Source organism: Saccoglossus kowalevskii, chromosome 16, assembly GCF_978046115.1.
Source record: "Saccoglossus kowalevskii chromosome 16, keSacKowa6.1, whole genome shotgun sequence".
Lineage (NCBI taxonomy): Eukaryota > Metazoa > Hemichordata > Enteropneusta > Harrimaniidae > Saccoglossus > Saccoglossus kowalevskii.
In genome coordinates, this window is record NC_140656.1 from 29,443,977 (window position 1) to 29,458,863 (window position 14,887).

A 14,887-nucleotide genomic window follows, 5' to 3' on the forward strand; every position below is an offset into this window, starting at 1 on the left:
GTTTTTTTTAAATTTTGCAGGTACTGGAAAGAAAGACTGGAATACCAATAAGTTTAGCAATATTGTATGCATCCATCGCCAGTAGATTCAGTGTACAAGTACAGACTGTCAACTTTCCTAATCATTTCTTACTGAGATACAAAGACGGGTAAGATCTAATAATACCTACTTTTGTCCATCTCTCATCATCAGGGGTTAGCAAATCTGTGTAAGATCACTTGAAAAAATTGCATTCTGACCCACTCAGCATCAACAAATTTAGTGTCAAGTCAGTCTGGTCTATGCAACAAGGGTCAGTTAATGGTATGAGGAAAATCTAAACAAATTTGCACTCTGACCCACTGTGAGTATCCTGGGTTAGACAATCCAATGGTCTGATGTCAGTCTGGACAAGTTTGCATTCTGACCCACACAGCATCAGCAAATCTAGTGGTCTCAAGTCAGTGACCTACCCAGCATCAGGGGTCAACTAATCCAGTGGTCTGAGGCCAGTCTGAACAAATTTACACTCTGATCCACCCAGCATCAGCGGTCAACTAATCCATTGGTCTGTGGCCAATTCACTACGTTTAATTACCCGCCATAGACTCTGGTCAGTCAAAATGACTATTTTGAACTGTAGGCATTAATTAGCAATTCTGTCGGTGACGGAGAGATAGAATCTAGGTCAGGGGAAGCCCCATGACCCAAAGATTCTCTTTCTTTTACGTCACGAACCACATGACCGAGCCCATATGGCAGCGCCATAGACGGCTGTACAATCACTCTGCTTCTTCTCCGCATCAAGTGGAGATCAAGTCTAGCGAGCTCTGCCTGGATCGCCTGCTTTTTTTCCTGTCTGGGTTTCTAGCTTGGGTTTTTGCTGATGCCCGGCATTCGACATTGTAGCTGGTAGGATAAGTTTTCCTTGTCATTTTTACCCTTGTGTCATTTTCCCCTTTGTTGTGTAGTATTTTTCACAACAAACAAATAAAACCCGGGCGACATAGCTTAATCACTTGTTGGTTTTGTTACGTCTCCTTTCCTACTGTAATTCGCTTCCCTCATGCATGTCGTCTTCATTTTATGCTTGATCTATGTATGTAGAAATGAATAGATGTAATGACAGCACCAGGGCTCGCTGCTGTTTTTTTTTGGGACTCCTCGTGCTTTGAATCGACTGTGCAGTGGTTATATTCAGAATTTACCAGCATAGAACCCGCAAACGAAATACGTTAATTGTAGCTACGTGCAGGGTTCAGGGTTTTTGCCGTGAAGGCGTGTGTTTTTCACTGGAGTTCTGAGGCCTGAGATTTTTCTTTCAGAGCCATCAAAATCGCTGAGACTGACTGCATCGCTCGTTTCTTCACAGCAAGGTCGCGCGTCCAGTAAACAAATCAGCTAAAGTGAGTGCGTGTTTGGCATGAGTGGAAAGTCCTCACACTCGGCTACCGGTGCTTTGGAGGCCCGATGGTGGAGGTACAAATATTTTTTCTCGGTCTCCCCCCGCTGATCGGAGGGCATCCTCACAGTCTGTTTTTTCAGGCAGTGGTTTACCCGATTTTACCGGCTGCAGCCCCTGGAGGTCTTTCCTCCTATGGGGCCCGTTGCGGGTCTCTTTGTGGACCCTTCCTAGCACAGCGCTGGGTTTGCCCCGAGTTGAGGGCTTTGGTCAAAGGTCTGTCAGGGCAATTGCGTCCCTGGCAGGCCGGGTAGATCAGACGCTGTCGGAGCGAGCTGTCTCCACTGCGGCCCCTTGGTGGGCAAGCAGGAAGAAACACGAAAGCATGTTTGCATGAACCCCCGTTCCCAGCCGCAGCTCTCCCACTAATTTGGGTGAGGCCGAGGCTCAGGCTAATTGCACCGGGCCTCCTCTGGAGCCTCGGGTACTGAATGCCATCGGAATGCTGGCTGCCAAGCTTCCGATCTCGGGGCAGGGCTTTCAGGGCAGGGCACACGTTGCCCCCCTAATTTCAGCAAGCCAGGGTTCGTCGCGCAGTAACGGTACAACGGTAACGAATTTATCCTTGTGTCCGGTCTCCACTGTGGGTTTTGACTCCCTTCTTACCGACCCACGGGCGTCCCTAGAGGGAACCGACCCTGTCATGAGACGCACAGTCGAACACGCTCCCTCTCACATATTTAAAGTGAAAGGAGACACAGTTTCCTCGCATCGGATACAGCCGGTACCCTGGGCGGTCCCTCAGAGTCTTCCATCCGTAATGACTCGGTGAGCCACGCTTTTGGGGTGATGCAGAGTATCATCGATCCCGGTGATACAATGTAAATACCCCCACCCTTGATTCTAAGGCGGCCACCTAAGGTTGCTTCAACACTTATGGGATCACGGGCGTCGAGGTCCAAAGCAACCCCGTCGGCACGTCTCTCCCTGTCCGTCTGAGTGCGAAGTGTGGCGCAGGACACGCAAACGGTGTTGATGGGCGGATGTTGGTCAGCCGCGGAGGATGCAACGCTTAATGCCCCCAGGTGGGGAAATCTTTAGGCAACACTTGGCGGCACCATAGACGGCTGTATAATCACTCTGCTTCTTCTCCGCATCGAGTGGAGATCAAGTCCTAAGGTTGCTTCAACGCTTATGGGATCATGTGCATCAGGATCCAAAGCAACCCCATCGGCACGTCCCTCCCTGTCCGTCTGAGTGCGGAGTGGGTGTTGATGGGCGGATTTTGGTCAGCCGCGGAGGACGCAATGCTTAAGGCCCCCGGGTGGGGAAATCTTTAGGCAACACTTCCCACTGGACCAAACGCAACCCGGTCGATGTGGTTTCAGGATCAGACCCCATAGCTTGGGATGAGACCAAAACGCCCCCAACCGGATCCCAAGGCTCCTTCCCCAGACCCCGGTACCACGAATTTCCGTTTGGCAAACCGGGCAAAGGGGGACAGCCGCATTCCATGGGCGTTCTCGCCAGCTCAATCAGAGACGACCCATCCAGCCCCGAGGGCAGAGTTGCTTAAGCACATTATTGTGCACGCCAAAGACTCTGGAGACCTCGGAGGCAGAACGTACCAGCCTTCTAGACCAGGCGACACATTTACTGGCAGGCCATCACACATCTACGTGCGACCTCCCCTAGTGTCACCTGGCTCTCTTGGCTGGTGCCACTACTGTGTTACGAGACTAGCCTTAGACGCACGTGTTTTCACGGACAAGCAGAGTCAGGAGGTACAGTCTCGGAGCTTCGAAGTGCAATGAACCAGAGGGTTCAGATCGAATCCGCTAGTCAATTGGCCCTGCCAAGGGCAAGCGGAGTGCACCCCAATCACAGAAAAACACAACGCCCTATGGCATCGTCCGCTAGCCAGAGTCAGCCAGGAGGCAAGCACTCATACCATAGGAGGGAAGAGTAGTGGCGCGCCCCCAGGGAGGAAAGAGCCAGGTGGTGGCTCCTCAACCTCCCTGGGCGAACGTCTACCCCGGCAGCGTGGGAAGCGTGTTTGACGCTCACCTCTGCAACCGGGGGGACAGGCATGCTTGCAGCAAGTGGCCAGGTCACAACTTAGTGACTACTTCAGACCTTGGGGAACTCACCTCATGGGAGAAGAGAGATACGAGAGCCCCCCCCCCCCCCCCTTCCGCAACTGCCGAACCCATGGCCACATATCCCTGTCGTACACAGATTGTGCCGGCTTAGTCCGGTTTGGAGACAGCGGGTGACATATCCCTGGACCTTTCCAGGTGGTGACATCCGGTTACGGGATACCGCTGAAATCTCCATCACCCCCGTCAGTGTCTCCCCTGTTGTGCACTGCCAGTGGAAGCAATCAGGCAGGAAGTAGCAGTTTGCTGGGAAAAGGCGCCATACACAGAGTACATCAGCCGGAACTAAATCCAGGCTTCTACCTAAATGTGTTCGTAGTACCAAATCTACAAGTGGCGGGCGTCCAGTTCTGGACCTAGGCAGACTGAATCAGCATGTGCTCTTCAATTGATTCCACATGGAGACACCATTCAGGGTTCTTCTCTCCATCCACCGTTTCAACTGGCTAGCCCCGCTAGACTTAAGCGGCGCCTACCTGCACATACTGATGCACCCAGCGAGTTGCCATCTCCTTCGAATCACCCAGCTGGGCCAAATATTCGAATTTCGGGTGCCCCCTCTTCGGGTTATGCACAGCGCCCTACGTGTTCACCAGAGTGGCGAAACAGGTTGTGCTGCTGCTTCACCAAATGTCGGTACACCTCAATTTGTACCCAGACTACTGGTTACTACACAACCCGGACAAGGGGTTAATAGTCAAACACGTCAGGCTAATACAGGATTTACTTCACCAGTTGGGCTCGTAAATCGACAAGTCCCACCTCGACCCAACGCGCAGTTGGTGTCCCTGGGCATGGAGTTTTGACACAGAGGTAAGCTTGGTTTAGCTATTGCAAGTGTGTTGCTTAGCACTAAGCAGCCTAGCTGAATGCCTAGACAGCGTTCCTTCAGTGTCCCCTTTGAGAACTAATGCGGATCATCGGAATGATGACCTTGGTTCTCTAGGCCGCGCTACGCAGCCGCCCGGTATAACGCTTGTTATAACGCCGAGCTCTCCTATGGGAACTAGTGAAGGAAGCCCTGCCCTAGTGGCCGTCACTGGCCAACCTCGGACAGAGGGCCCCCTTGGACCCGCTCCCCGCAAATATGACTCTGGTAACCGATGCCTCTTCCCAAGGTTGGGGAGTGCATCTACTGGACAACAAGTCCAAGGATATGGCCCCCGCATCAGTTTCGAGACTACTATATCAACCAACTCGAACTGAAGCAGTGTACTTAGCACTACCACGCTTTCTACCCGTAGTTCGAGACCACAGTGTCCTGCTCCGCACAGGAAACGCAGCGGTGGTCTCCTTCAAGAAGGATGGGGAGGACGCGTTTCTCATCGTTGTCAGTCCTAGCGAAGCAAATCCTCCTTTGGTGCCTGGAATACAATGTGGAGCTAACCGCACACCACCTTCCAGGGTTAAGGAACAGTCTGGCAAGCTCCTGACGTACGTAACACTCCTGCCTACTTCAGGAGCCTGGGCCAGGGTCGCTTTGCTAACCCCGTAGACCCACTTAGTTGTGTACGTCTTTCCTCCTTTCCCGCTAGTTCACCGGGCACCGGAGAAAACTTCAACAGGTGCACGGCTGCATATTATCATTGGTCGCACCCAATTGGCTGAGCAAGGCCTAATTTTCACTTCTGTCGGAAATGCTAGTGGAAACTTACCGAACCTGCCGTCCCAACCAGACGGCACACTACCAACGAGCCCAGCAGGTATCACTTACACGCATAGAGGCTCTCATTGAACCAGCACATACGAAAGCCTTATCTGAGCGGGCTGCCAACGTCCTGGCCAGGGCGAACAGGGATTCCACCAATGCAGCCTACATTTCTAGGCTGTGAGCATACACTGATTGGTGTAGCAGAAGGGAGATTGATCCATACCATCCCTCTATTGGCCAGGTAGTAGGCTCCTTCGTCCACCTGTTTGACAAAGTGGGTTTGTCCTACGCAGCGATCGTTGGCTACAGGTCGGCCTTGTCCCCCCCACCATTGAGAACGTATGGGAACAAGACTAGCCGATTGTCCTATTATTAGGAGACTATTTACTGCTTTCCAGACGCCAAGACCCCATACAAGGGAACCACCCAACTCGCTGTGTTGTCCGCTCTAAGCAGACCGCCCTTTGAGCCTCTCTGATCAGCACCACTAAAATTTTTCAACATGGAAAATAGTCTTCCTACTGGCCCTCGCCTCAGGTAGGCGTCGACCATAGCTGGGGGCATTGTCCTTCTCGGATGATGTACCGCTGTTATGGACAATCAAATTGTGCGAAAGACACGAATCTGGTTTCTCGACTAGAACCAAATCCCAGGATACGATCCTCACCTGATCATCATCCCCCGGCTGTCAAATTTTGTCTGCCCGGGGTCAGGAGGAATTGCTCCTCTGCTCGGTTCGAGCACTGAGTTGCTACCAAACCGTACTAAGGATTCAGAACGGGGTGCCAGGCACATGTCTTTGTGTTACGGCCCAGGCAGACAGGATAGGCCGGCCTCCCCACTTCCATAACTAGGTGGTTTACTGCAACTGTATTAAAGGTCTATAATTAGACTTTAGGTCTACTTTAACTTCCTCGACACAGAGCTTGCAGAGACACCAAGTACGAGCACATGAGGTCTGTGTGCTTGCCAACTCACTAGTGCTAGCGTCAGGTGCCCCCCTCGAGCATACACGGAGGGCAGGCTTCTGGAGAACGCAGAACGTCTTTATCAACTACCACCAAACAGACACCGAATCCATTGAGGAAGGTCTCTTTAAGTTGGGTCCCGTCGTAGCGGGCCAGTCTTGGTTTGCTGACCCAGCCCGAATGACCACAAAGGTCTCTGCGCATAGGCAATAAGTCAGTCTCGGAATTTTATGCGGACAGATTTCTCTACTGTCAGCACTCCCCTGGAAGATCCCAGTTCCCGCTTTGCGGCCTATGCCCTCATGCAGAACTGTTTCGGTCTTTACTTCGAAAGCTTGCTACCACCAGAATTGGGTTGGGGTCTTTCTCAGGCACACCAAACCCTATCACCATAGCAGCATTTTGGCTTCTTGCTCCGGGGACAGCACAGGTAAGGTAAGACACCACCCTTTTTTGGGCCTTAAGTGATTATTGTATTTCATCCCGGACTGGGAAAAGACTTTCATAATTTTTCTGTTTGCTCGGAAAACCCATTTCCTATCGGCGTCTGACTCTGCCTACAGTTCAAAATAGTTATTTTGACTGACCGGAGTCTATGGTGGGTAATTGAATGTAGTGAATTTAGGCAGAGGGTTCTCCGAACCCACCTATTCACATAGTTCATACCCACCATAGACTCCGGGTCCCTCCCAACCACTCGTCTCTTTTCGTAGCATTGGTCTAAGTCCTCGATGCGGAGAGAAAGGAACCAGAGTGATTGTATAGCCGTCTATGGCGCCGCCATATGGGCTTGGTCACGTGGTTCGTGACGTAAGGGAAAGAGAATCTTAGGGTCATGGGGCTGCCCCTGACTTAGATTCTATCTCTCTGTCACCGACAGAATCACTGATTAATGCCTACAGTTCAAAATAGTCATTTTGACTGACCAGAGTCTATGGTGGGTATGAACTATGTGAATAGGCGGGTTCAGAGAACCCTCTGCCTAAGTCTGAACAAATTTACACTCTGATCCACCCAGCATCAGGGGTCAACTAATCCAGTGGTCTGAGGCCAGTCTGAACAAATTTACACTCTGATCCACCCAGCATCAGGGGTCAACTAATCCAGTGGTCTGAGGCCAGTCTGAACAAATTTACACTCTGATCAAGCCAGCATCAGGGGTCAACTAATCCAGTGGTCTGAGGCCAGTCTGAACAAATTTACACTCTGATCCACCCAGCATCAGGGGTCAACTAATCCAGTGGTCTGAGGCCAGTCTGAACAAATTTACACTCTGATCCACCCAGCATCAGGGGTCAACTAACCCAGTGGTCTGAGGCCAGTCTGAACAAATTTACACTCTGATCCACCCAGCATCAGGAGTCAACTAATCCAGTGGTCTGAGGCCAGTCTGAACAAATTTACACTCTGATCCACCCAGCATCAGGGGTCAACTAATCCATTGGTCTGTGGCCAGTCTGAACAAATTTGCACTCTGATCCACTCAGAAATGTCTATGCCTGCATTTAGTAATTAACAAATGGCATCAGAGGGCCTAGAGCTCTGATCCATCATGAACAAATATGAACATAGCAAATGAATTGACAACATAAGAGTTATTGTTATGAAGGTGGTTACACATAGTGGTCCGCTGCATGCTGTCAGAAGGACAGTACTTAGTATTGTATATTACAAAGAGGCTCTTCGCTGCTAATTTTAGAAATTATGACAGCAATAAAATTATGACCCAAGCACTATTACAAAAATTACCCCTTCTTTTCCAATGTGAGGGCCCTGCACCCCCCCCCCCTTTATTTAAGAAATGCTTCTACTTTTTTTAACAATAATACAGGAATTATCCTCTTGTTTTGTTAAATCCTGAATGAGTCATGTGACATGTTCTACTGATTGAATAACCCTATTATTCAAATATTTTGATTATTGTAGGTGTACTGACGAAGATTATATTTACATTGATGTATTCAACCAAGGTAAACTATTACAACGTAAGGAATGTATACAATTCGAACCGGCCGTCGGATCCACTATGAGTCGTTATTTCAACAGTTGTCCTCCTAAAGCAGTCTTTACACGTATGGTTGCAAATCTGTTGAGAATCAATCCTCACCATGATGACAACGGGTTAGTCCTCTTTCACTGTGATACTGTTGAAGTATTTATTATACACTGTATTTTACTTCTTTGCATCATTCCTGATTGCGGCTTTAACACATCAATAAGCCTTAATCGCAAATGGTCGTCTAGATCTTTCTGAGAGCTGGGGTAAATTTGGTGGCGATTCGCAAAAAGGTCTCTTGCAAAACTATTAAACTTGTTTTTTTCAGTGGATTACGAGATGCATTGGAGTTGTATCTGATACTATGTCCCAATGATATTGAAGTGAGATTGCTACAAGCCAGAGTCTATTTACATCTCAACATTAATCTTCAAGAAGTAAGTACTTTACTGTGTTTCGTTTTAAGAGGTATGGTTTATTTATAAATGTCAGAAACATCTGCGTGACACTCTTCATCTGAAATCCATCCATATACCGTATTTGCTCTATTAGTAGCGCATGTCCTTATGTAAAAGACAAAACAAGATATATTTTAGTTATCCAGTATATCGTTAAATGACCTTTTTGGTTTATGTGCTTCTAATTGACTGGGTTTAATTTTGACTGATTTGATGGTACATGGATATACTCTTTCATAGTAACCATAATTTATCCCTTCAACAGTTTGGTGCATAATATTGCAAATTTGTATTATTTTTCTACCATTCTTATTTATTTTAAACCAAGTGGACATAATTTCATATTGTCGTGAAACCTACCGAAAAAAGGTATTTAATGCACCTAAATTAGTGAAGTGCATAAGATGAGAGTTGTAAATTCGCACTTTTGAATAACGTTTGGAAAAGTATGAATGTGCACTATCAAGGAATCTGGAAATGCAAACTTGAATGTTGGGAGAAAACATCATCTGATTGCTGTACATTCAACGACAACTGCCCTAATAAATATATGAACATGGTATGATGTGCGACATCGTGATTGTTATCAAAATCGTATGAATTTAACAAACCTGAATAAATTAAAGCATGCAAACTCACTTTTTGCAAAAAGGAGATAACCACTAATCAATGACCAGCCACATTCCCATTTGCCCATCCTTGTTAGTGTAATATTACATTTACCATTAAGATGTTTGGCCTGTGATCTTGGGTTCAAAATCATATGAATTTTAATGCTAGGCTTTTGAATAATTGTACTTTGACTACAAAACAAGATGTATTGCTATTGCCGAATGTATTGATACATATCCATGTATATATCAGGATATGCTTATTATCTCTGTACAGCGGCATTGAAAATGTATATTGATGTTACCAAGTAAACATAATTATTGATAAAGGTCATTGATAAGCAATGCATTCTTAGACTATTTTGTAAATACTGTATTTACTCTATTAGTAGTGCAGTACTTCTGTGTTGTAGAGCTTTATTAGTTGTGATATCTTGTGATGCATCATGGGAGTACCACGATGTTGTATGGCTTCATTACTAAAGTAGTGATATCTTGAGATGCGTCATTGGAGTACTGCCATGTTGTAGGTCTTCATTACTAAAGTAGTGATATCTTGTGATGCATCATGGGAGTACTGCCCTGTTGTAGGGCTTCATTACTAAAGTAGTGATATCTTGTGATGCATCATGGGAGTACCACGATGTTGTATGGCTTCATTACTAAAGTAGTGATATCTTGAGATGCGTCATTGGAGTACTGCCATGTTGTAGGTCTTCATTACTAAAGTAGTGATATCTTGTGATGCATCATGGGAGTACTGCCCTGTTGTAGGGCTTCATTACTAAAGTAGTGATATCTTGTGATGCGTCATGGGAGTACCACGATGTTGTATGGCTTTATTACTAAAGTAGTGATATCTTGTGATGCATCATGGGAGTACTGCCATGTTGTAGGTCTTCATTACTAAATTAGTGATATCTTGTGATGCATCATGGGAGTACTGCCCTGTTGTAGGGCTTCATTACTAAAGTAGTGATATCTTGTGATGCGTCATGGGAGTACCACGATGTTGTATGGCTTCATTACTAAAGTAGTGATATCTTGTGATGCATCATGGGAGTACTGCCATGTTGTAGGGCTTCATTACTAAAGTAGTGATATCTTGTGATGCATCATGGGAGTACCACGATGTTGTATGGCTTCATTACTAAAGTAGTGATATCTTGTGATGCATCATGGGAGTACTGCCCTGTTGTAGGGTTTCATTACTAAAGTAGTGATATCTTGTGATGCATCATGGGAGTACCACGATGTTGTAAGACTTCATTACTAAAGTAGTGATATCTTGTGATGCATCATGGGAGTACTGCCATGTTGTAGGGCTTCATTACTAAAGTAATGATATCTTGTGATGCATCATGGGAGTACCACGATGTTGTATGGCTTCATTACTAAAGTAGTGATATCTTGCGATGCATCATGGGAGTACTGCCATGTTGTAAGGCTTCATTACTAAAGTAGTGATATCTTGTGATGCATCATGGGAGTACTGCCATGTTGTAGGGCTTCATTACTAAAGTAATGATATCTTGTGATGCATCATGGGAGTACCACGATGTTGTATGGTTTCATTACTAAAGTAGTGATATCTTGTGATGCATCATGGGAGTACTGCCATGTTGTATGGCTTCATTACTAAAGTAGTGATATCTTGTGATGCATCATGGGAGTACTGCCATGTTATAGGGCTTCATTACTAAAGTAGTGATATCTTGTGATGCATCATGGGAGTACTGCCATGTTGTAGGGCTTTATTACTAAAGTAGTGATATCTTGTGATGCATCATGGGAGTACCACGATGTTGTAAGGCTTCATTACTAAAGTAGTGATATCTTGTGATGCATCATGGGAGTACTGCCCTGTTGTAGGGCTTCATTACTAAAGTAGTGATATCTTGTGATGCATCATGGGAGTACCACAATGTTGTATGGCTTCATTACTAAAGTAGTGATATCTTGTGATGCATCATGGGTGTACTGCCATGTTGTAGGGCTTCATTACTAAAGTAGTGATATCTTGAGATGCATCATGGGAATACCGCCATGTTGTAGGGCTTCATTACTAAAGTAGTGATATCTTGTGATGCATCATGGGAGTACCACGATGTTGTATGGCTTCATTACTAAAGTAGCTTCATTACTAAAGTAGTGATATCTTGTGATGCATCATGGGAGTACTGCCATGTTGTAAGGCTTCATTACTAAAGTAGTGATATCTTGAGATGCATCATGGGAGTACCACGATGTTGTATGGCTTCATTACTAAAGTAGTGATATCTTGAGATGCATCATGGGAATACCGCCATGTTGTAGGTCTTCATTACTAAAGTAGTGATATCTTGTGATGCATCATGGGAGTACTGCCATGTTTTAGGGCTTCATTACTAAAGTAGTGATATCTTGAGATGCATCATGGGAATACCGCCATGTTGTAGGTCTTCATTACTAAAGTAGTGATATCTTGTGATGCATCATGGGAGTACTGCCATGTTGTAGGGCTTCATTACTAAAGTAGTGATATCTTGTGATGCATCATGGGAGTACCACAATGTTGTAGGGCTTCATTACTAAAGTAGTGATATCTTGAGATGCATCATGGGAATACCGCCATGTTGTAGGTCTTCATTACTAAAGTAGTGATATCTTGAGATGCATCATGGGAATACCGCCATGTTGTAGGTCTTCATTACTAAAGTAGTGATATCTTGTGATGCATCATGGGAGTACCACAATGTTGTAGGGCTTCATTACTAAAGTAGTGATATCTTGAGATGCATCATGGGAATACCGCCATGTTGTAGGTCTTCATTACTAAAGTAGTGATATCTTGAGATGCATCATGGGAATACCGCCATGTTGTAGGTCTTCATTACTAAAGTAGTGATATCTTGAGATGCATCATGGGAATACCGCCATGTTGTAGGTCTTCATTACTAAAGTAGTGATATCTTGAGATGCATCATGGGAATACTGCCATGTTGTAGGTCTTCATTACTAAAGTAGTGATATCTTGTGATGCATCATGGGAGTACTGCCATGTTGTAGGGCTTTATTACTAAAGTAGTGATATCTTGAGATGCATCATGGGAATACCGCCATGTTGTAGGGCTTCATTACTAAAGTAGTGATATCTTGAGATGCATCATGGGAATACCGCCATGTTGTAGGTCTTCATTACTAAAGTAGTGATATCTTGAGATGCATCATGGGAGTACTGCCATGTTGTAGGGCTTTAGTACTAAAGTAGTGATATCTTGAGATGCATCATGGGAATACCGCCATGTTGTAGGTCTTCATTACTAAAGTAGTGATATCTTGAGATGCATCATGGGAATACCGCCATGTTGTAGGTCTTCATTACTAAAGTAGTGATATCTTGAGATGCATCATGGGAATACCGCCATGTTGTAGGTCTTCATTACTAAAGTAGTGATATCTTGTGATGCATCATGGGAGTACCACAATGTTGTAGGGCTTCATTACTAAAGTAGTGATATCTTGAGATGCATCATGGGAATACCGCCATGTTGTAGGTCTTCATTACTAAAGTAGTGATATCTTGAGATGCATCATGGGAATACCGCCATGTTGTAGGTCTTCATTACTAAAGTAGTGATATCTTGAGATGCATCATGGGAATACCGCCATGTTGTAGGTCTTCATTACTAAAGTAGTGATATCTTGAGATGCATCATGGGAATACTGCCATGTTGTAGGTCTTCATTACTAAAGTAGTGATATCTTGTGATGCATCATGGGAGTACTGCCATGTTGTAGGGCTTTATTACTAAAGTAGTGATATCTTGAGATGCATCATGGGAATACCGCCATGTTGTAGGGCTTCATTACTAAAGTAGTGATATCTTGAGATGCATCATGGGAATACCGCCATGTTGTAGGTCTTCATTACTAAAGTAGTGATATCTTGAGATGCATCATGGGAGTACTGCCATGTTGTAGGGCTTTAGTACTAAAGTAGTGATATCTTGAGATGCATCATGGGAATACCGCCATGTTGTAGGTCTTCATTACTAAAGTAGTGATATCTTGAGATGCATCATGGGAATACCGCCATGTTGTAGGTCTTCATTACTAAAGTAGTGATATCTTGAGATGCATCATGGGAATACCGCCATGTTGTAGGTCTTCATTACTAAAGTAGTGATATCTTGAGATGCATCATGGGAGTACTGCCATGTTGTAGGTCTTCATTACTAAAGTAGTGATATCTTGTGATGCATCATGGGAATACCAACATGTTGTAGGTCTTCATTACTAAAGTAGTGATATCTTGAGATGCATCATGGGAGTACTGCCATGTTGTAGGTCTTCATTACTAAAGTAGTGATATCTTGTGATGCATCATGGGAATACCGCCATGTTGTAGGTCTTCATTACTAAAGTAGTGATATCTTGAGATGCATCATGGGAGTACTGCCATGTTGTAGGTCTTCATTACTAAAGTAGTGATATCTTGTGATGCATCATGGGAATACCGCCATGTTGTAGGTCTTCATTACTAAAGTAGTGATATCTTGAGATGCATCATGGGAGTACTGCCATGTTGTAGGTCTTCATTACTAAAGTAGTGATATCTTGTGATGCATCATGGGAATACCGCCATGTTGTAGGTCTTCATTACTAAAGTAGTGATATCTTGAGATGCATCATGGGAGTACTGCCATGTTGTAGGTCTTCATTACTAAAGTAGTGATATCTTGTGATGCATCATGGGAATACCGCCATGTTGTAGGTCTTCATTACTAAAGTAGTGATATCTTGAGATGCATCATGGGAGTACAGCCATGTTGTAGGTCTTCATTACTAAAGTAGTGATATCTTGTGATGCATCATGGGAATACCGCCATGTTGTATGGCTTCATTACTAAAGTAGTGATATCTTGTGATGCATCATGGGTGTACTGCCATGTTGTAGGGCTTCATTACTAAAGTAGTGATATCTTGAGATGCATCATGGGAATACCGCCATGTTGTAGGGCTTCATTACTAAAGTAGTGATATCTTGTGATGCATCATGGGAGTACCACGATGTTGTATGGCTTCATTACTAAAGTAGCTTCATTACTAAAGTAGTGATATCTTGTGATGCATCATGGGAGTACTGCCATGTTGTAAGGCTTCATTACTAAAGTAGTGATATCTTGAGATGCATCATGGGAGTACCACGATGTTGTATGGCTTCATTACTAAAGTAGTGATATCTTGAGATGCATCATGGGAATACCGCCATGTTGTAGGTCTTCATTACTAAAGTAGTGATATCTTGTGATGCATCATGGGAGTACTGCCATGTTTTAGGGCTTCATTACTAAAGTAGTGATATCTTGAGATGCATCATGGGAATACCGCCATGTTGTAGGTCTTCATTACTAAAGTAGTGATATCTTGTGATGCATCATGGGAGTACTGCCATGTTGTAGGGCTTCATTACTAAAGTAGTGATATCTTGTGATGCATCATGGGAGTACCACAATGTTGTAGGGCTTCATTACTAAAGTAGTGATATCTTGAGATGCATCATGGGAATACCGCCATGTTGTAGGTCTTCATTACTAAAGTAGTGATATCTTGAGATGCATCATGGGAATACCGCCATGTTGTAGGTCTTCATTACTAAAGTAGTGATATCTTGTGATGCA

The 14,887-nt window shown here is 44.9% G+C and overlaps 1 protein-coding gene across 1 annotated transcript in view; it reads left to right on the forward strand.

Annotated features, from left to right (window-relative positions):
• Positions 1-14,887, forward strand: part of LOC100373758 (F-box only protein 21-like) — a 32,270-nt gene that overhangs the window by 6,371 nt on the left and 11,012 nt on the right. Inside the window, exons 6-8 of the mRNA XM_085491627.1 lie at positions 21-148; positions 8,086-8,280; positions 8,484-8,592. Coding sequence (XP_085347753.1) covers positions 21-148; positions 8,086-8,280; positions 8,484-8,592 — 432 coding nt within the window. The remainder of the gene's footprint in view (positions 1-20; positions 149-8,085; positions 8,281-8,483; positions 8,593-14,887) is intronic.